The sequence below is a fragment of the Herpailurus yagouaroundi genome, unplaced genomic scaffold (assembly GCF_014898765.1).
Source record: "Herpailurus yagouaroundi ecotype Mexico unplaced genomic scaffold, PumYag 166, whole genome shotgun sequence".
Taxonomy (NCBI): domain Eukaryota; kingdom Metazoa; phylum Chordata; class Mammalia; order Carnivora; family Felidae; genus Herpailurus; species Herpailurus yagouaroundi.
In genome coordinates, this window is record NW_024412407.1 from 19,299,581 (window position 1) to 19,321,146 (window position 21,566).

The following is a 21,566-nucleotide window of genomic DNA, read 5'->3' on the forward strand; positions in this document are numbered from 1 at the left end:
GAAAGCGCTGCTATAAACATTGGGATACATGTGCCCCTATGCATCAGCACTTCTGTATCCTTTGGATAAATTCCTAGTAGTGCTATTGCTGCATCATAGGGTAGTTCTATTTTTAATTTTTTGAGGAACCGCCACACTGATTTCCAGAGCGGCTGCACCAGTTTGCATTCCCACCAACAGTGCAAGAGGGTTCCCGTTTCTCCATATCCTCGCCAGCATCTGTAGTTTCCTGATTTGTTCATTTTAGCCACTCTGACTGGTGTGAGGTGGTATCTCAGTGTCGCTTTGATTTGTATTTCCCTGGTGATGAGTGATAGTCAACTGAAATTTCTAAACAATGTGAACACTTGTTAGTCCAGGTCTCACCCATTTTGCAGGCATGTTTTTACAGCCTGGATAAGAGGATTCATCCTTATCTGTATTTAATTTCAACCTCTTTATTATCAGCCTGGAAATTTCAGGTGTTCTAGGACTTTTTAGTCCTTTTTTCTGACATTCTTTATATTAACTACCCTTTCCAGATATTTTACTTGGCGAATTAACTAAGAATAGTTTCTAGCTACTCATTTACGTATTTGGTTTTAAAAAATGCTGCAGAGATGAGTAGCAGGTTAGAAAGCCCTACATTGTGTTTGTAGGATCTTCTCTCCACGTTGACCTCTATTTTACCCAAGACTCTTTAGGTACAGTTATTTAATTTTTGATTAACTGATCAAATCATATTAGCATCTAGCTCACCTCGTCTTATCTACTTGGATGTTGTGAGACACTGTGTCAGAAACCTGCTGAAACCCTTCCCCTGATTGAAGGTTGTGAGTCTATTAAAAAAACAAAAACAGGGGCGCCTGGGTGGCGCAGTCGGTTAAGCGTCCGACTTCAGCCAGGTCACAATCTCGCGGTCCGCGAGTTCGAGCCCCGCGTCAGGCTCTGGGCTGATGGCTCAGAGCCTGGAGCCTGTTTCCGATTCTGTGTCTCCCTCTCTCTCTGCCCCTCCCCCGTTCATGCTCTGTCTCTCTCTGTCCCAAAAATAAATAAACGTTGGGAAAAAAAATTAAAAAAAACAAAACAAAAAAAAACAAAAACAAAAACAAAAAAAACCACAAGTGTCGTTTGCCTTGTTGCTCTTACTGTATGCATGCGGCTGTCTGTTGACACCTCTTCCCATCCTCACTGCTGGTAAAACTGTGAGGGTGATAATCCCTTCTGGGATTTATCTGAGACTAACATTGTATTCCTTGCTCTGTTGGAACCTGAAGGCAACAAGTAATTCTGTTGGGGCACGGTAGAGACATTGAGAAAGGGAAATTTGAAAAATGGGTTAATAAGTCGAAAAGATATTACATGCTGGAGCCTTTTAAGGCCCACAGTGGAGCCCAAATTTGACATTGATAGATAATAAGAAGCAAAGGCAAGTGTCTAAGCAAATGGTTATAAAACAGGAGAGGAAGAAAATATGTGGAAATATGTGGGATATTGTGAGGAGGCTTTTAAATGCCATGCGGTGTGAGTAGTTGAGAGCCTCGTTTCTGGAACAAAGTGTGGGAATGGACAGACGTTATTGTGGAAAAAGAATCCCTTTGTGTTTAAGAACTGTTTGTAGGTGAAGGCTGAAAGGAAAAGAAAATAGAAAATTAAAAATTCCAGGGCAGAGCACCTTAAGGACTGAGAAGACACATGGTCACTGAACGCCATGGGGAAGCCAAGGAGAAGGGGGAATTTAGGAAAGGAGGAAAAGAGGTCAGCTTCCACATTCTTTTTCTATTACACAAATAATATGAAAATGTAAAATGAAAAGTGGGGAAAAGTCAGAGACAATAAAATATACCTTTCATTAATATAATATCTGGAAACAACAAATATTATTTTTTAATACCCTGCAAGTCTTGCAATATAAATATTTTGTTTTCATACATTCACAAGTGATTTGTATCCTATCCTTTTCACTTGCCATTAAATTATGCATATCATACATATTCATAGCCTTCATAAATACCATTTTTTTAACGTTTTTAAATTTTTTTAAGTTTATTTATTTATTTTGAGAGAGAGTGTGCTGGAGGGGCAGAGAGAGGTGGGGAGAGAGAATCTCAAGCAGGTTCTGTGCCATTAGTGCAGAGCCTGATGTGTGGCTTGAACCCATGAATGGTGAGATCATGACCTGAGCCGAAACCAAGAGTTGGACGCTTAAACTGAATGAACCACCCAGAGGCCCCCAGTGTATTTCAATATTAAATTATCCTTCTCTAGGTGATCCCACCATTCTTCTGTTCTTTTATTTTAGTCTTTTTTTTTCCTTCATGCAAAGTTGGGAATAATTGTTTAGTAATAATGAAATAATCAGGGTAATTTGTAAGGGTGAAACACCTTGCAAATAGCAAGCTTTCAAGACACAGGAAAAATAAGATCACCAAAATCCCATAATGTATTTTAAATTTATAAAATAGTCTGCTGGACTCATCTGGTGATTGCAAGATAAAATGAATTTTATTCTGTTTTTAAAAAGAATGGTAAAGGGGGCACCTGGGTTGCTTAGTCAGTTAAGCATGCAACTCTTTTCTATTTATTTTTTTTTTAATTTACATCCAAGGTAGCAGATAGTGCAACAGTGATTTCAGGAGTAGATTCCTTAATGCCCCTTGCCCATTTAACCATCCCCCTTCCCTCAACCCCTCCAGTAACCCTCTTGTTTGTTCTCCATATTTAAGAGGCTCTTATGTTTTGTCCCTCTCCCTTTTTTTATATTATTTTTGCTTCCCTTTCCCTTATGTTCATCTGTTTTGTATCTTAAAGTCCTCATATGAGTGAAGTCATATGATATTCATCTTTCTCTAATTTCACTTAGCATAATACCCTATAGTTCCATCTACATAGTTGCAAAAGCAAGATTTCATTCTTTTTGATTGCCAAGTAATACTCCATTGTATATATATATATACCACATCTTCTTTATCCATTCATCCATCAATGGACATTTGGGCTCTTTCCATAATTTGGCTATTGTTGCGAGTGCTGCTATAAACATTCGGTTGCATGTGCCCCTTCAAAACAGCACACCTGTATCCCTTGGATAAATGCCTAGTAGTGCAATTGCTGGGTCATAGGGTAGTTCTATTTTTAATTTTTTGAGGAACCTCATACTGTTTTCCAGAGTGGCTCCACCAGTTTTCATTCCCACTAGCAGTGCAAAAGAGATCCTCTTTTTTCCACATCCTCACCAACATCTGTTGTTGCCTGAGTTGTTAATGTTAGCCATTCTGACAGGTGTAAGGTGGTATCTCATTGTTGATGAGTGATGTTGAGCATTTTTTCATGTGTCGGTTGGCCATCTGGATGTCTTCTTTGGAGAAGGGTCTATTCATGTCTTTTGCCCATTTCCTCAGTGGATTATTTGTTTTTTGGGTGTTGAGTTTGGTAAGTTCTTTGTAGATTTTTGATACTAACCCTTTATCTGATATGTCGTTTGCAACTATCTTCTCCCATTCCGTTGGTTGCCATTTAGTTTTGCTGATGGCTTCCTTCACTGTGCAGAAGCTTTTTATTTTGATGAGGTCCCAGTAGTTCATTTTTGCTTTTGTTTCCCTTGCCTCCGGAGATGTGTTGAATAAGAAGTTGCTGTGGCCAAGGTCAAAGAGGTTTTTGCCTGCTATCTCCTCAAGGATTTTGATGGCTTCCTGTCTTACATTTAGGTCCATAAATACCATTTTAATGGCTACTTACTAGTTATCAAAATGATATATTCTAATTTACATAATAAATTAGCCCAACTTTTGTACACTTGGGTTCTGTGTATGTGTGTGGCAGTGTGCTTTTCCTTTCTTTTTTTTTTTAATTGTTTTTAAGTTGATTTCTTTATTTTGAGAGAAAGAGTGAAGAGGGGAGGGGCAGAGAGAGGGAGAGAGAGAATCCCAAGCAGTCTCTGTTCTGTCAGCACAGAGCCCAACGTGGAGCTTGAACCCATGAACTGTGAGATCATGATCTAGTGGAAATCAAGAGTCAGATGCTTAACCGACCAAGCCACCCAGACACCCCAAACTTTTCCTTTCTTATGGCTTTTCCAAAACAATATTTTGAGTCATTTCTAATGATAGATTCCTAAAAGTAGAATTCTCACATCAAAGAGTATCAACATATTTCAGTGAGGTACCTTACTACATTGTTCTTGAGATACATTACTAATTTGCTTTCTGAAAGAGTGATACCAGTATTCTCTGCTGCCCGCAGTATCCAGCCTTTAAGTGTTGAGTGTTAGTGGAACATTTAAGTGGAAATAGCATGTGGGCAGATGGCAGTGAGAAAGATTAGGACTGGGAAGATGGACTTAGGACTTCAAATTAATGGAACCATATTATGAGTAGGTAATTTCTGTGAGGGGAAAATGAAGAATAGTGTGTGTGTGTTGGGGGTGGGGTGGATAACTTAAAGAATTTTTTAACCTGATTATTTTACAGAGATAAATACGAAGTTCACAGAATTAAGTGCCTCTCAAGGTCGGACAAATAACTAGTGTCAGGACCAGGACTAAAGCCTGGTCTTTTGACTCATTGGCACTGCTCTTTCACTGTATGACACCGAGGTCCCATGATTGGACCATGGTAATGGGTAGGGTCAATGAGGTAGAGTGTGGAGGGAGTGGAAAGGAAAGAGAGAAGTGATAGAGGAAAGCCAGGAGGGTGAGTTGTCATAGATGTTAGATACATTAAAAAAAAAAAAATCCAGAAAAAAAAAAAAACTGATATGCCTGTTTGTCTACTATAGCAAAGAAGTCAAGAAGACTGAGAACAGAAAATAAACTCTTAGATTCGAAGTCAAGGTGGTCTCGGGCTTACTGTTCTCTCCTGGTTCTCCATTAACACTCAGAGCTGGCTGTACTCCAGCTTCACAGATAGGATTGTAAACATTTATAAGCCCACCATCATTTTTAACCAGCCTACTCTTACAATAGATTATATAGCTTGCATTACACTATCAGTAAAGGGAAAAAAATTAATACTGCTTATGACCCTGACCTACTGTAAATTGTTGCTAGCCCCAGGTTTATAGCCTCTTGAAAAACTCAATTAATTAATTTCATAACACTTAAAATATTTTTCTTTTATGTATTTTGGGATATGACTTCACATGATATAGGAATGAAAAGAAATTGGAGCAATAAAATATAAGTTAGGAATATAGACCAAGAGTGAAAAGTCTCCTGCCATCCTTTGGGTAGATTCAGCCACATATATTGTGGCCAAATCAACTTGAACTAGACCCTCCCTTAATAATTTATTGATTTAATTATTCAGCACAGGTACCACTAAGCATTAGGATTTTTTGTTTGTTTGTTTGTTAATGTTTATTCATTTTTTTTTGAGAGAGAGAGAGACAGAGCACAAGTAGGGGAGGGGCAGAGAGATCGGGAGACACAAAATCTGAAGCAGGCTCTGGGCTCTGAGCTATCAGCACAGAGCCAGACTTGGGGCTTGAATTCACGAACCGCTAGATCATGACCTGAGCCGAAGTTGGATGTTTAACTAACCGAGCCACTCAGGTGCCCCAGCATTAGGGTTGTTGAGCTAATCAGGTGTGGACCTTATCCTCATGGAACTTAAGAGTATAGAAGGAAGGCTATCCCTAAGCAAAGAATTACAGTCCCATATCCATATCCAATATCTAACACAATTACAACAAATGTGCAAAGAGAAAGTACCATTGAGAATATTCTAGGGACCTAACCTAATGTGGGAAGGAACATATGGAGAACAGGGGCAGTGGCCAAAAAGTGACATTGAATCTGATTCCTAAAGAACTTTTAGATATGAACAAGGTAAAAATGAATATGAAAAACTTTCTGGCTAGAGGAAATAGACCGTGTGACAGCTCTGGGGTGAAGAAAAGTGGTATCTCTTAATAGAAAATTGTGTGCCTACAGAGAATAAGTACAAAATAGTGTGAGAAGAGTTTGCAGATGGAGGGAACTGCAATTCTCTGCAAATGTGGGCTCCCCCCACCCCTTTTTTTCCTGGTCTCCTGACAGTGTTTTACACCTGTGGTTGCTTACTCTTGTCGTACTTTTAGCTTGTATTTAACAATTCTTAGCATTTCCTCTTTAAAGTGATTACTTCTTGCATACTTAAATTGTTACAGTGTGGTGTTGATCACAGTCTGCTGGGTGATAAAAAAAAAAAATTCAAGATTAAGAAATACCTGACATTTCCTTGGTGAGGAGAAATGCCAAGTTAATTTTCATTTTAGTTGGATGAGAAAGAGAATTAGACATCAAATATTGGCAGCTTGTTTCTCATGAATGTCCAGGCTGATGACTGATGGGTGGAAGAACTGTTTTGTAAAGAAAATAAAAGCAAAGGAGAGGGTGAGAAAGCAGGCAATCTCTGCTGTGTGTTTTGAGCTCCTCTGTCTTGAAGAGTTTCTTAGAGACATGAGTTTAAACATCCATTGATCCTAAACTTACCAAGTTTGTCATAGTAAATAAAGGCATTGGACTAAAGGGGAAATAACCTTATGGCTCTGTGTGTTCATAAAAATACTTCCAGAAAACAATTCAGATGCATGACCATGATGTCAGGGCATTAGCACAACTTTCCATCTCCTCCCTGTAGGTCCTTCACCACTTTGGAATACCACATCTTACACCTTCCGCACAGGAAGTGCACGTTACAGGCCATTCATTAAGCCAGCTGTTCACAAAGTGTTGACTGGGGACACTTGAGGTCCAAGAAGGTCAATGCAGTTTTCACAATACTACTGACAAGTCTCGTTCTTTTGTGAGTGTACAGTATTTTTTTAGAGGATACATGACATATTTATAATTATGGAAAAACTATTAAAATATTCTCCCATTTTCCAATTAAATATCTGTGTGAGACCAACGTTTCTTCCCATACTTCAACTAAAAACATAAAAATAGATTAGCACACACGCACCCATGAAAAATAGATTAGCACAAAAGTAGATATGGGAATCCAGCTGTCTTCTATTAAGCCAAACATTAAAGAGATGTGCAAAAACATGAAATAATGCCAGTATTTTTTTTTTTGCGGTGGAAAAATATTTTTTATTGTCATACAAATGTGTTATGTTTTAGTTTATTATATTTTAAATAAACTAGTAAATATTTTTTAAATTTCTCAGCTTTATGTCTGTTGTGGTAAATATTGACAGATGTAGCCCACATAAACAAAGCTCTTTGGGGGTCCTCAGTAATTTTTAGAGTATAAAAGTATCCACAAAACCAAGAAGTTTGAGGACTGCTGCATTAAGCCCATGTCCATTTGTCCTCCTGGCTGCTGCAACTTGAACTGTAAGAAGTTTTCCAAACATATTGGTTGACCCAAGAGAGTAAATTGCAGTCAAGGTGCCTTTTCCAAAGATCTACTCTTCACTTTCCTTTCCTTGAGGTAAAAAGCGTGTTGTGTTGGGTAATTACAGCATGTAAGAAGTGGAGATGTTGACTATGTTTTATTTCTCCCCCAAGGCCCATTTTATTTCCACAGTCCTGAAAATGCTTCAGCCTTGGAGAGGAGCCCATGCTTGCATGCTGCCCATTTTAACCATCACCCTCAAAGGTGATTTCATGCTGAGACAGCGGTTCTTGGGGACTCTGGTGTAAAGCAGACAGTATTATTTGTCAGAGCCATTCTCTGGTCACAAGCATTTTTAATTAAAGTTGTCCTATAAATAGCTTATATTCATTTCCTCTGAATCTCACAAGTCAGTAGAGACTAGGAATGATTAGCTTAGGTCAGGACATCTAGCCAGATGAGGTAAATGAAAAGTGAGTGCTTGAAATAGAGCTTCAGGGATTCAGTACTACTACTTGTCAAGATAAATGCATTGCCCTTCCAGAGAAGGTGGAATTTATTTTAAATAAACACCTAGAAGGTATTTTTCTCCCGCGGTGGTGGTTCCTTTTTGTTTTTTAATAAGTGGAGTTAATCATTCCTTGAAATTTACAGTCAAGCGAAAGGAAAAGACAGATATTGAAGACATTATTCATAGACCCAGAGTCTTGAGATAGCCCTTGGGTTCCCGGAGGCACAGGGATGTGATGACTTGCCCTTGACACGCATGGTGTTTTAAGTCCCATTACTTCTTTGGACTTTGAAAATTGCATTTCTAGAGGAAACCCAGCTCATAAACCCCCAAATAAGAGAAGTTTTAGATGAAAAAGGTGATCTCTCTGGCTACTTCAGAGTAGCAAGAATGTGGGAAAAAGCAAAATTAAATCAGGTAAAGGAGTAATTGTATTTGAAAACTGTTGTTGAATGTTGTATTTGACTTCGGCAAGTTAGAACGTGAAGACATCACGTGTATATTCTTTTTAGGAAACACACCTTTCAGCTCTCCCACAGTTTAGTTATACAGTGATGGCTCTAAGATCTGAAGTAGCCAGGGATATTTTTCAAACACATTTTTATGTGATGCAGCTGCTGGAGTTAATGGTAACCAGCATTCTCGGGTATTTGGATCATGACAGGTGTAGAGAATCTATCTCATCTCAAGTCTGGATGTCATGTCACTTCTGGTTGCCCCGAGTACCTTGTGCTTCTCCTCCCCTGATGCTGTCACAGTACATTGCAATGTCTTCTTCCTATCTGAATCCCACTCAACTGCCATGGCAGGATCGTCTGTCTTGTTTGTTCACTCTTCTATCTCCACTGTATGCTTGGCATGTGTGTGGTGCTCACAAAATATTTGTTGAGGGGATGGATATCCAAAAGTGTAATTGTTTCTGTTGATGCCAGAGACACCATTATTTCCAGAAATACTGCTTTTATTCAGGGTTCACCCATTCCCTGTGTGTCCACTGAAAACCTAAATTCTGTTCTCTGTCCCCATGTAGCTATGAGATTTGGGGCAAGTCTCTTAACCACTTTGCAGCCAGGTTTCTTCATTAGTTAAAAATGGTGGTGAGTTACTGTTTTTAATATTGTTTCCAGCTCTAATATTCTTTTATCTCCTCTGCTGACAATCTCCCCCACCTTATTTTTTGAGGGGGGTGGAGGGGCGCAGGAGACGGGGAGAGAGAATCCCAAGAGGCTCAGTGCTCAGCGCAGAGCCCAGCATAGGTCTCAGTCTTACTACTGCGAGATCATGACCTGACCCAAAATCAAGAGTCGGATGCTCAACTGACTGAGCCACCCGGGTGCCCCTCATCCATTGTATTTTTAATAATTGGGTGGGATTTTTTTAATTTTGATTTTATCATGACTATGTTAGTGTGTTTTAAAAGTACCATGTGATATACAAAATTTGATCCTTTAACACAAAAATAGCATCACAGTCAAACAGTCTCACTAGTTGAATGCTAACACAGGAAACTTGAGATTTTCAGGAGCTGATTACTCAGGTTTGGATTAGCCAGCGTATTCTTTCTCTGGTTGCCTCCAGGATATTAGATGTTTATTGACCTCTGTTTCAGAAGATGATTAAGAAAAGTTAAAAGGAAAACACCTAAGCTAATTATTTTTCATATTTGATAGGAAAGGAACTTGAAACTCTTGGCTAAGATGCCACTTGGACAGGGCCATGACGCTCCATGTGGCCTCAGTGACAACTCTAGCACACCTGAGCTCAAGAGCAGCTGTATTTAATCGTTTCAAAACACTGCTCTCATTGGGTTGTATTTGATAGTTCACTCATCTTTGAGCTCCTAAAACAGAGGGATTTTGTTTTATTCATCTGCGTGTTTTTGGCATCTGTCTCCCAGTGATACACGTAGCAATGCCAGCACTAAGGAGTGGTAATGATAAGGATGTGACATGACATATCCTATCGTGACAAGGTGCTATGTGCTACGCATTGTGCTACATACTTAACATGTTTTAATCCATTTAATTGTCACAACAACCCTATGAGATAGGTACTACTGGTATCCCTATGTTACAACTGGGCACGTAGAGGGGAAGTAAGGTCACATAGATAGTAAATGGTGGGTCTGGGATTCCAATCCGTATAGTGAAACACTGGCAGCCCGATCCCTAATCATTATACCATGCTCTCTACAGCCATTGCGGTAAATATGTCTTGAATGAATGAATAAATGAATACGTTTGCAATAGTACTCTGTAGCTATTAACTTGATCAGAGGCTTAGATAATTTGTGTTCTGCCTGTGTCTAAAGACACACACACGCACACCCACACACAAATTTGTTGGTCCTTCAAAGGATGATATCTTCTCTTTTTTTTTTTTTAAACTTTATTTATTTACTTTGACAGAGACAGAGACAGAGACAGTGTGAGCAGGGGAGGGGCAGAGAGAGATGGAGAGAAAGAGAATCCCAAGCAGGCTCTGTGCTAACGGTGCAGAGCCAGACACAGGGCTTGAATTCACAAAACTGAGAGATCATGACCTGAGCCAGAACCAGGAGTCAGATGCTCAAACGACTGAGCCACCCAGGTGCCCCTGGATGATATCTTCATAAAATTTTTCTTCTCTTTAATAGATTGAGAGATGATTTGGGGATTTTCATTCATCTTTATTTTTTTTTAAGTCTGACAATTTGTTGTTTGGCAATCAAAAATACATATGCTTTTTTAAAAAATGCATATACTTTTTAGCAACATAGATCTCAATTTTTGCTGGGCTGTGGATTTGTAATTCAAATAAGTGAAATTTGCCAAATCCAAACCACGTCTTGTTTCCTAAATGGTACTTAAATGTGTGGATTCAAAGAGATGGCCGTAGTCATTCCACAGAGGGTCAAATGTCTATCTTTCTGGGTCAAATCAAATTTAGGCTCCTTGGTTTATTGTTCAACACCCGGTGCATTTTTATTCACAAGCCAAAGGTGTCACATCTGAGGAAATTAGTGCTGTACATTCCCTTTTCATGTGTCTGGATGAATGCTTAGTAGGGGTAACTTGCGATAAAATTGTGGAAAACGTCCACCCTCAGAGCATAGTAAAGGAACAGTTGCTATGTGCTTTATGCTGCATCATTTCCTTTTACCTGACCTTCCCAGCAGGACCAGGGAACCATGAAAGTGTTCACTTGTGAGTAATTGTTAGAACCTGGGTAGCTTTGATTCATTAAGTAGGTTTTACCTTCTGATATTGTAAAAGGAAGCGTGACGTGACAATCTCGGCTGGTGGTGAACGATGTTCCTAAAAGCTAATTCAGAATTGTTAGTGTGCTAAAGTGAATCTTTGGAAGAAGACCAGGACAGTTAGCAAATGACCCATTGAAGATGCAATAGTTGGGCGGGGACTTACCACAAGGATAGGAGTTGGAGGTATGCCTTCCAGAAGACCTGTATTCCCTTTGGAGGGTGTGGCTCTGAGGTGGAACACACAGGTTGAATAAAGGAGGGAAGGAACAGTTGGGTGGGCTATCGAAATATTTTGAGTAAAGAAAGGTCAAGGCAAAGCCCTCTGTAACCTGCATCAACCTCCCTCCCCTTTCCTCAAAAACCTCCGCCAATAAACCATACAGTGTAGGTAAAGGGAGTGCTTGATACGCAATGCAGCTGTAAGACAAACGTCGCAGGCGTCCCTGCTCCCAGTCACATTGTCACCTCTGAAGAAACTCCTGTATGGACGTAGCCCTCATTTTCAAACAGAGAGTTACTGGGGGCGGAGGGCATCCCATTCAAACAACCATTTGAGGCTTTTTCCAGTTGTAGGGCAAATCCTTTCAGATGTCCCTTCTTAGTAAACGTAGGCTTGTTTGCCCTAAAGAAACTAAATATAAATATGAATTGTAGGAATTTGTGCCATTGCACTGACTTCAATTAAAAGTACACGGTGTTTGATCTCAGTGCCTATTGGCCTATTGCATACAAGATCCTCAGTAAATTAGTTTCTATCTTTTCCATTTACGTCATTCAGTTTATTGTTGTAGTTTTTGTATTTCGGGGCTTTTTTTGGAGAAAGAGAGTGAGCGTGCGCACACGAGTGGGGCAGAGGGGCAGAGGGAGAGAGATAGAATCTTAAGCAGCTCCAAGCCCAGCACAGCCCAGCACGGGGCTCCATCAATCTCACCACCCTGAGATCATGACCTGAGCCAAACACTTAACCAGCTGAGCCACCCAGGCGCCCCTATTGTTGTTTGCTTTTAACTTTCTCATTTATTTTCCTTTGTTCTCTTTTAAAGGAGAGATTTAAGGAAGCTGAGGAAATCTATCAGGCTGGAATAAAGAACTGTCCAGACAGCTCAGACTTACACAACAACTATGGGGTTTTCTTAGTTGATACCGGTGAGTAAAATTAAAGAGAACCTGTTCTATTGAGATTAGATAATACTATCTATCAAGCAAAATGGCAACCACCCCAATAATGTCTCAGAAGTACCATTCACTTCTGGGCTTGGCAGGAAACTCACACTGTTGACAGTCACATTGTACTGTGGGGCTGTCATTTCTCCAAATCTTCAAGCTCAGCTCAGCATAATCTGCCCAGTTCATACAGCTCTAAGGAAAACTCCCCAGGTGTCAGGAAGTAGCCTTGATGATTTAATGAGTAGCAATCCTTTGAGTATCATTTATACAAGTTCATATACCTAAGATGATGAAACATTCCTCGGCAATGATGCAGAACTTGCCTCTGAATCTAGTTACGAGCAGATGGGAAATACTTTTCCACATCTGATAAAAAGGCCTCCAGAATTGTTCCATCATTCTTTACTTGATATACATTAGGGAAACCATATTATTGTAACTGATAAGAGTACTCTTACATGACAGATGCTATATAAAATATACTTACTCCCTATTATTAAGGCAACACTTTACTGAGCAGGGATTCTGTTTATGATTTGTGTCCTATATGCTGTTGGCATGCTATGAATACCTATAAAGAATCAAAAGATATTTGAATTTAATGCAAAAGCACCATTTTGTTCTCATTGAGTATTAGACTATCTGCCTTGCGGTAAAATTCTATTTTAATTATTTTGTCAGTATGAATGCTCAAAAGGGTTTTTATTTTCTAGTATATCTGAAACTTTTCTTTTTTATAGAATGTAAATTTACATTCCAAAACTCCTGGGAAACGTCCCTTATTTTTGCATGTAAAATTGTTTTGTAGTGCCACCTGCTGGTTTGTTAGCAACACAATAATACATTAAGTGTCATGAAGATCTAAAAACCCAAAGAGACCCCCTCCCTGTTGGTCTCCTCTTAGCCCTCTTCCTTCTGCTTCAACAACAAATAATGCCACTCCCCTAGAAATCTCACCGGCCACCCTGTGTATCTTCTCATCACTCCCTTTGTTTTCATGTGTTTTATACTAGTGAAATTCTCCCTATTACCAGTGACCTATGTATATATACATACATGGTGTCTCGTTTAATGCCTAAGATGTCTGCAGGTAATAAACATTCCATTTTCAGCCACTTAGATAAGATTTCACTAGGAAGCTTCTTTGGAGACCTTATCGGAGGCTTGATTCTAGTTCTGGTCTTCATCCTCAGTTGCCTTGGGATTTCTGTCAAGTCTCCTAAGTGCACTTTGCACTTTAGTGTTTATATCTTTAAAGTAGTACTTTTGTTTATTTTATAATAGCTCTTAAATCCCAAAAGACAGCTAAATGGTATCTAAAGGCAGCTAACTAGTATCAAAAATACCTGTGAAGATCATTTAATTAAAATATTTTAAAATATGTAATGTGTTGAATACACACACGGTAGCATTATTATTATTATTATTATTATTATTATTATTAAAACCCCATTATATAAATCCCATTTAACAAGAATGTATCATTTTTAAAAAGATTTTCGGGGCGCCTGGGTGGCGCAGTCGGTTAAGCGTCCGACTTCAGCCAGGTCACGATCTCGCGGTCCGTGAGTTCGAGCCCCGCGTCGGGCTCTGGCCTGATGGCTCAGAGCCTGGAGCCTGTTTCCGATTCTGTGTCTCCCTCTCTCTCTGCCCCTCCCCTGTTCATGCTCTGTCTCTCTCTGTCACAAAAATAAATAAACGTTGAAAAAAAAAATTTAAAAAAATAAAAAAATAAAAAAAAATAAAAAGATTTTCAAGATCTGGCTGATACATACTTCTTTAAAGCAGTGCCTCGATTACTATGTTGCAGTACAGTAATTGAGACCAACCCTTAGAAATTGTTTCAGGACAGTTTTGTTTCTATAATAGCCTATTCTGTTTTTTAGTATAATGAGAAGCAACAATATCTCGCATAAATAACAATCATTGATGATCTCAAAACATCATACTTGCTAGGGCAATGGCCAGAAAACACTTTGGCTAAAATGATACGTGTAATAAAAGAAATAGATTTTAGTTTTCATTGCTTTTTTACTATTAATTTCCTTGGAAGTGGGAATGAATAGTAAAATGGCCCAAAGTTACTCAGTGGCAAGGAGATGAAGCCAAAATACAAGTTAATTTACACACTGAATCATTGATGGTATGACTCAGTAATACAAAGAAGAATGATCTACATCAGAAGAGAAATTGAAGAGCCTCGTGTGTTGTATAATTATTTCCAACTACCACTGATTACAGGCTCTCCGGAGAAGGCAGTGGCCCATTACCAGCAGGCCATCACACTCAGCCCAAGTCATCACGTAGCTATGGTGAATCTGGGGAGACTCTACAGGTCATTGGGCGAGAACAGTTTGGCCGAAGAATGGTATAAACGGTAAAATTCCTTTTCTTCACTTTGTAAGTTGCCCAAGGATGTCAGTAGTTGCCCTTCCAATTTTTATGTAATTGAAGCAGACATGCCTTTAGAATATTAACAGATTTTGTCAATTCAGGCAACACAGAGTCTTATCTCCAAAGAAAATAAAACCAAACCCTTAATGGTGTCCCAGTGAATGGCTTTTCTGCCTGCTGGTTAGAACACGGTGCTAAACCAAGGTTGGAATGTAATTCCTGCTTTGGTCAGCCCATTGTTTTCTGAGGCTATGGACTGCAGCCCAAGCCATAAATAGCAGTTTCAAAAATGGATGTGGTGGAAAGACTGTGCATACATCAGAACAAGCCTATCACCATTAATGGAAACGATCCTTGGAGCTCAGTGTGCATATTGATAGGTCACTAGAGACATTCTTATAGTCAGAGGGCGGCGTCATGATCTTTTTAAAAACAGTCTTCTTGGGGCGCCTGGGTGGCGCAGTCGGTTAAGCGTCCGACTTCAGCCAGGTCACGATCTCGCGGTCCATGAGTTCGAGCCCCGCGTCAGGCTCTGGGCTGATGGCTCAGAGCCTGGAGCCTGTTTCCGATTCTGTGTCTCCCTCTCTCTCTGCCCCTCCCCCGTTCATGCTCTGTCTCTCTCTGTCGCAAAAATAAATAAACGTTGAAAAAAAATTTAAAAACAAAACAAAACAAAACAGTCTTCTTGATTATAAAAACCAGAGACCAGGGGCGCCTGGGTAGCTCAGTCAGTTAAGTGTCTGACTTCGGCTCAGGTCATGATCTCACAGTCCGTGAGTTCTTGCCCCGCATTGGGCTCTGTGCTGACAGCCTGGAGCCTGCTTCAGATTCTGTGTCTCCCTCTTTCTGACTCTCCCCCGTTTGCTCTCTGTCTCTGTTTCAAAAATAAACATTTTATTTAAATAAAATAAAAAAATAAAAACCAGACACCATGTTGAAGCAGAGTCTCCAACTGTGGACTGTCATCCCTAAATCTGCGTTTTGAACTTTCGAAAGGTACCTATTAGAAGTGTCACTTCATCTTTCTGAAAACTTAGCGCACTGCAGGTGTCCCGCAAAGCTGAGATATTATCACCTTTGGGAGCGCTGTATTATAACACTGGCCGATATGAGGAAGCTCTGCAGATCTACCGGGAAGCTGCGGCCCTCCAGCCTTCTCAAAGGGAGCTCCGCCTGGCCCTGGTAAGTAGATTGCTAAAGAAAATGAGGCGGGAACACACAGGGTGCAGTGCAGAGTTGGAGTCAGAAGCCTCAGAACTGCAACTGTAGCACTGCAAGTAGGATGCTACAGTACATCCGTTTTCTGACTATCCATGTAACCAGTGTTAGAGCCATTCACCAAACACACAGACACTAAAAACTTTTTTAAGTTTTTGGTTCGAAATGATTTCAAACTTAAAAAATTTGCAAGAATAGTAAATAGCTCCCGTACACCCTTTCACCCAGCTCCATCAACTTTTAGCATTTTGATGAATTTGTTTATCAATGCCTTGTGTATATGCATCCATATATGTACCTATGTACATATTTAAGTATGTGTGCAAACGCATAGTATTTTTTTGTGAGCCACATGACAGTTATAGATCCCACACCCTTTATTTCTAAGTACTTCAGCAAATAGTTCCTAAGAACGAGGACATTCTCTAATACAACCACAGTATGATTATCAAGTTTAGGAAATTAGTATCAACAATATTTTTTAATTTCAATTTGGAAATTTGCATTTTTGTTACTCTTTTTTAGATTTGTAACAAATCAAACTCATTATAAATGCAATGTCCTGTTGAAACCATAAGAAATCATTTCTTTTTTAAAATATTTAGTCAACTTTTAAAAAAAGTCACAAGTCATTTCACTGATGTCTTTGGTGTCCCTGCTATTCACGTATCATGCATTATTCTCCTAAATAAATAAACAGAAATGAACAACAAAAAATTAGAACCTGTAAACTGTGGGAATTCATCTCCCTCTGTGAATCTCAGATAGAAGCTGAACATTTTTTTTTTCTGGAGTGTTTCTGACACGCCCCTATTCAGAGATGCTGTATTTGATGAAGTGATGACAAACTGGCTCTGAAGCCAAGGTCATGTGGTTTTGCAGGCTCAGGTTTTGGCCGTAATGGGTCAGACAAAAGAAGCTGAAAAGATGACCAACCACATCGTGTCAGAGGAGACTGGATGCCTCGAATGCTACCGCCTGTTGTCAGCAATCTACAGCAAGCAGGAACGCCACGACAAGGTAGAGGGACACGGGAGTCGTTTGGATCCACAGGTGGAAGATGGTGTGCACCTGACTGACTCTCCAGTCTGCACGTTTACAAGGCGGAGCAGTCTTGACTATCATCTGTTGGCATGGCCTATCTTCTGGATGTTTTTTGCAGATATCCCCTTAACTGCTAATATGTCCCCTTGAAATATTTTCTTGACTAATCTTTTGTCTAAAGATTTTATGTGAGGGGCACCTGGATGGCTCAGTCAGTTAAGTATGCAACTCTCGATTTCAGCTCAGGTCATGAGCTTCAGTTTGTTAGATTGAGCTCTGCTGACATCTCAGAGCCTGCTTAGGATTCTCCCTCCCCCTGTCTCCCTCTGTCTCTCTGTCTCTCTGTCTCTCTCTCTCTCCATTCCCCCCACAAAATAAATAAATAAATATTTAAAAAATAAATAAAGATTTTGTGTGATATTATCTCAGTTTGTTTTCACCTAACTCTATAAACACTAACTTTATATGCTTTGTCATTTGTATGCTTTATCATTTTCCATGTTCCTTCAATTATATTTTTATAGAGTCCTTATAACACCCTTATATAGGTCAGTGACCCTGTGTTGCAACTGTTATTGTTTATCTCCATTTTAAAAGTAACATAGCCAGTAAACTTATGAACTGACTCAACAAAATATTTATTGAATGCCTGCTATATGCCAGACACTGTGGCAGGTACCAGGAATAAAGCGGTATAAGAAAAACAAACAAACAAACAAAAACTCACTTTTGTCCTCATGGAGTTTATAGTAGAAGAGGAAACCAAGATTAAAAAAGCAATCACAAAGGGGCGCCTGGGTGGTGCAGTCGGTTAAGCGTCCGACTTCAGCCAAGTCACGATCTCGTGGTCCGTGAGTTCAAGCCCCGCGTCGGGCTCTGGGCTGATGGCTCGGAGCCTGGAGCCTGTTTCCGATTCTGTGTCTCCCTCTCTCTCTGCCCCTCCCCTGTTCATGCTCTGTGTCTCTCTGTCCCACAATAAATAAAAAACGTTGAAAAAAAATAATGAGAAAAAAAGCAATCGCAAAACAGATATAAAATTATAGCTGTGCTCAGTGATGTCATGAAGAGTGACATGGTTCTCAAGGCATATAATCAGGGACCTGAGTGATCTGGGAGGTTAGGTTCCCTGCAGAGTGATATGAAGGTGAATGCTGAATGATAAATAGGAGTTGTTAGACAAAGGAGGGCAATGAAAAGCATTCTAGGCAGGATAAAGTATGTGCAAAGGCCCTGTGGCAGCAGCAAGTAACAAGTCTGAGGGATGGGCATGAAGGGAGCAGGGCACTGTGTAAGATAATGGCTGTAGAGGTTGCTGGGGACAATACCCCACAGGGTGTGGGACCAGGGCAAGGGTTTTGTTTCGTATCTTGGGAGAAGCTTTGGGGTTTTTTTGTTTGTTTTTGTTTGTTTGTTTTTTGTTTTTGAGAGAGGGGGTGGGGAGTGAGCAAGGGGCAGAGAGAGTGAGAATCTCAGGAGGGGCAGAGAGAGAAAAAGAGAAGAAGGGCTCGTGTTTACCTGAAGTGGAGCTCAAGGTCACTTGAAGCAGGGCTCAAGCTCACCAATGTGGGGCTCAAACTCATGAACTGTGAGATCATGTCCTGAGCCAAAGTCAGACGCTTAACAACTGAGCCACCCAGGCACCCCAAGCTTTTGGGATTTTATGGAGAAAAGCAGCATGGTGAGGTTTGTGCTTTGAAGGGATCCCTGGCTGCAGGGGATGGGGCAGTGGGTGCTGGGGGGGGGGGGGCTGGGGGCCACAGTTGGCACCAAGGACCTAAGAGGAGGCCATGATTGGAGGGGTCCAGATGGACACAGGCAGGGCAAAACAAATGACGCCAGATCTTGTTTCCTTTCAGCTTTATCACATGATCTTCCTATGGAATGGCCAAGGACATTTCATTGTCACTAATATAAATGGAAACCCTGGAGTATAGGGAGATTATCTTGTTAGGGCCACATTATTTCTCAGTGAGAACATCAGAGAGAGTGAAGAATGTGTTTTGATTGTCATTTACCACACCAGCTAATACATAAGGACAAAAAGTATACATTTTATCATTTAAGTTAGTCTTTCTTCATTTAATCTACTTATTCTGTTTTATTTTCAAACCTGTTATAGGCACTCGATGCTATAGACAAAGCTCTCCAGCTGAAGCCAAAGGACCCTAAAGTCGTATCTGAACTTTTTTTCACAAAAGGAAACCAACTAAGAGAGCAGAATCTTCTGGATAAAGCTTTTGAGGTATAAACACTTAATAAAATTATGTTATTAAATGAAGGGATTCAGATTAATACTCTCAATCTTTAATGAAGCATATGTGGCAAAATTTAAGATCATTGGCATGTTTGTGGAGTGAATTTTCTGATTAATTACCATGATGTTGTATGTTTAGTTTTTATCATTGAGCCTTTGGATTTTTAGTATTCAGAGTTCTGCAATACCTCCACATTATTTTCTGAATGATTACTTTTAACTTGGTGCCTAAAGTAATTCCACATTTTTCCCTCAAACCAGTTTCTCTCTCTGCCACCCTCACTCTCTCTGTTTGCCTGCAATAACCCTCTAGTCTGGGTGGACTAGTGCTGAATAGCTTTGGCATTTCCACACATCCTTGTAACATCCTTCTACACTCCGCCATCCCCAATTCCCCACAGATTCCCTGTCAGAATCCACTAAGACACAGCCTGTGTCCTCCTCCTTCTGGAAGCTCATCTGGCCTATCCTTTCTCCTTGGACTATCCTTTCTTGTTTCCCGTGAACTTTTAAAACATTTACTATCTCTACAAGTCATTTGAAAGTATCATATATTACACTGTATTGTTAGGTCTTTTTCTCCCCTCCCTCTGTCTTCTCCGTCCCCCGCCTCCCCCCCTCACCCCCCCCCCCCCCCCCCGGGCCCGTGCATAACGCCTGCTCCCCAGTTAGATTAGACTTCTCCTTATAGAAGGGGACTGCTTCCCTCTGTGTTCCAAAACATAACATCTTGCATCTTTTTTTTAATTTTTTTTTTCAACATTTATTTATTTTTGGGACAGAGAGAGACAGAGCATGAACGGTGGAGGGGCAGAGAGAGAGGGAGACACAGAATCCGAAACAGGCTCCAGGCTCTGAGCTGTCAGCCCAGAGCCCGACGCGGGGCTCGAACTCACGGACCGCGAGATCGTGACCTGGCTGAAGTCGGACGCTTAACCGACTGTGCCACCCAGGCGCCCCACATCTTGCATCTTATAGGCATTCAAATAAAATTTATACACAGCTTGAAATCAAAACGATATTGCAAGCAAATAGAAATGTTATAGAAATACCAAGCATTTCTGGTAAAGCCACAAGTTGGAATTAATGAAGTCATAAAATTACACTAAATACAACATGGGGAAAGTAAAATTTTAAATGATATTATTGTTTTTGAAAACAGTGAGTGATTTTTAAAATATTCAAAAACACATGCAAAGATATTTGGGGAAACTAATTTGAATGTGAACCCTTAAATCAGAAACAGTGGCATATTTAAAGCAGAAAGTGTGCACTTTTCTCTGCCCTGTGAACATTTTTTTAATGTTTATTTATTTCTGAGACAGAGACAGAGCACGAGTGGGGGAGGGGCAGAGAAAGAGGGAGACACAGAATCCAAAACAGGCTCCAGGTTCTGAGCTGTCAGCACAGAACCTGACGCGGGGCTTGAACCCACGAACTGCGAGATCATGATCTGAGTCGAAGTCAGATGCTCAACCGACTGAGCCACCCAGGTGCCCCTGTGAACATTTTTTAATACCTTAAGTTACTTATACCTAACATGACAATTTGATTAATGTGTAATTAAATTATAAATAGTTATTTGGTATCTATATCGTATCTTATACATTGTATTGAAAACCAAAGTATTTTCTAGTTGCTTAACTAATAGATCAAATAATCATTTTAAAGTGGCCAGATTGGGGTGCCTGGATGGCTCAGTCGATTGAGCGTCTGACTTCAGCTCAGATCATGAATTTGCAGTTCATGAGTTTGAGCCCCACGTCAGGCTCTGTGCTGACAGCTGAGGGCCCGGAGCCTGCCTTGGATTCTGTGTCTCCCTCTCTCTCTGTTCCTCCCCCACTCATATGCCTTGTCTCTCTCAAAAATAAAGATTAAAAAAAAATTAAAGTGGCTAGATCTATGAAAGGTAGGAGTAGGGCCTTGGGCTAACAGTAGCAGCTAAAATCTATTAACATTTTTATTTATGATTACATGTATTCAGTATTTTAATCTTTGCAACAGTCATATAAGGAAGCTATGGTCATGGTCTCCATCTTACAGTTGAGTAAACTGAGACTCAAAGGTTGTGTAACTTGCTCAAGGTCACAGAGGGTAAGAGATGGAGCTGGGATTTGAATCCAGGTTCCTAACTTCTACCCTACACCCTCATCTCTGTTGATAGAAATTGAAATGCCCAGAGTCTAAGAGACCCCCAAAAACGAACCACCAGAGTCCAGAGTCAAAGCTAAGCAGCAAGGGTCATTTATCGCAGGTTGGAACCTGGACCTCCGCGCACTCGTTGCTGGTGACGCCGAGAGGTCCTGAGAGAGGTTTTTACGCCCCTTTTATAGACAGGTACAAACAAGTCATGGGGAAATCAGGAATACACGGATGTGCCAAGCAACAATGATTGATCAGAAATACACGGATGTGCCAAGTAACAATGGTTGATCA

The 21,566-nt window shown here is 40.3% G+C and overlaps 1 protein-coding gene across 3 annotated transcripts in view; it reads left to right on the top strand.

Moving 5' to 3' along the window:
• Positions 1-21,566, top strand: part of TMTC1 (transmembrane O-mannosyltransferase targeting cadherins 1) — a 286,995-nt gene that overhangs the window by 253,753 nt on the left and 11,676 nt on the right. For all 3 annotated transcript variants that reach the window (XM_040488521.1, XM_040488523.1, XM_040488522.1), the window contains 5 exons: positions 12,097-12,199; positions 14,462-14,597; positions 15,652-15,796; positions 16,715-16,852; positions 18,996-19,118. In XM_040488521.1, coding sequence (XP_040344455.1) covers positions 12,097-12,199; positions 14,462-14,597; positions 15,652-15,796; positions 16,715-16,852; positions 18,996-19,118 — 645 coding nt within the window. The remainder of the gene's footprint in view (positions 1-12,096; positions 12,200-14,461; positions 14,598-15,651; positions 15,797-16,714; positions 16,853-18,995; positions 19,119-21,566) is intronic.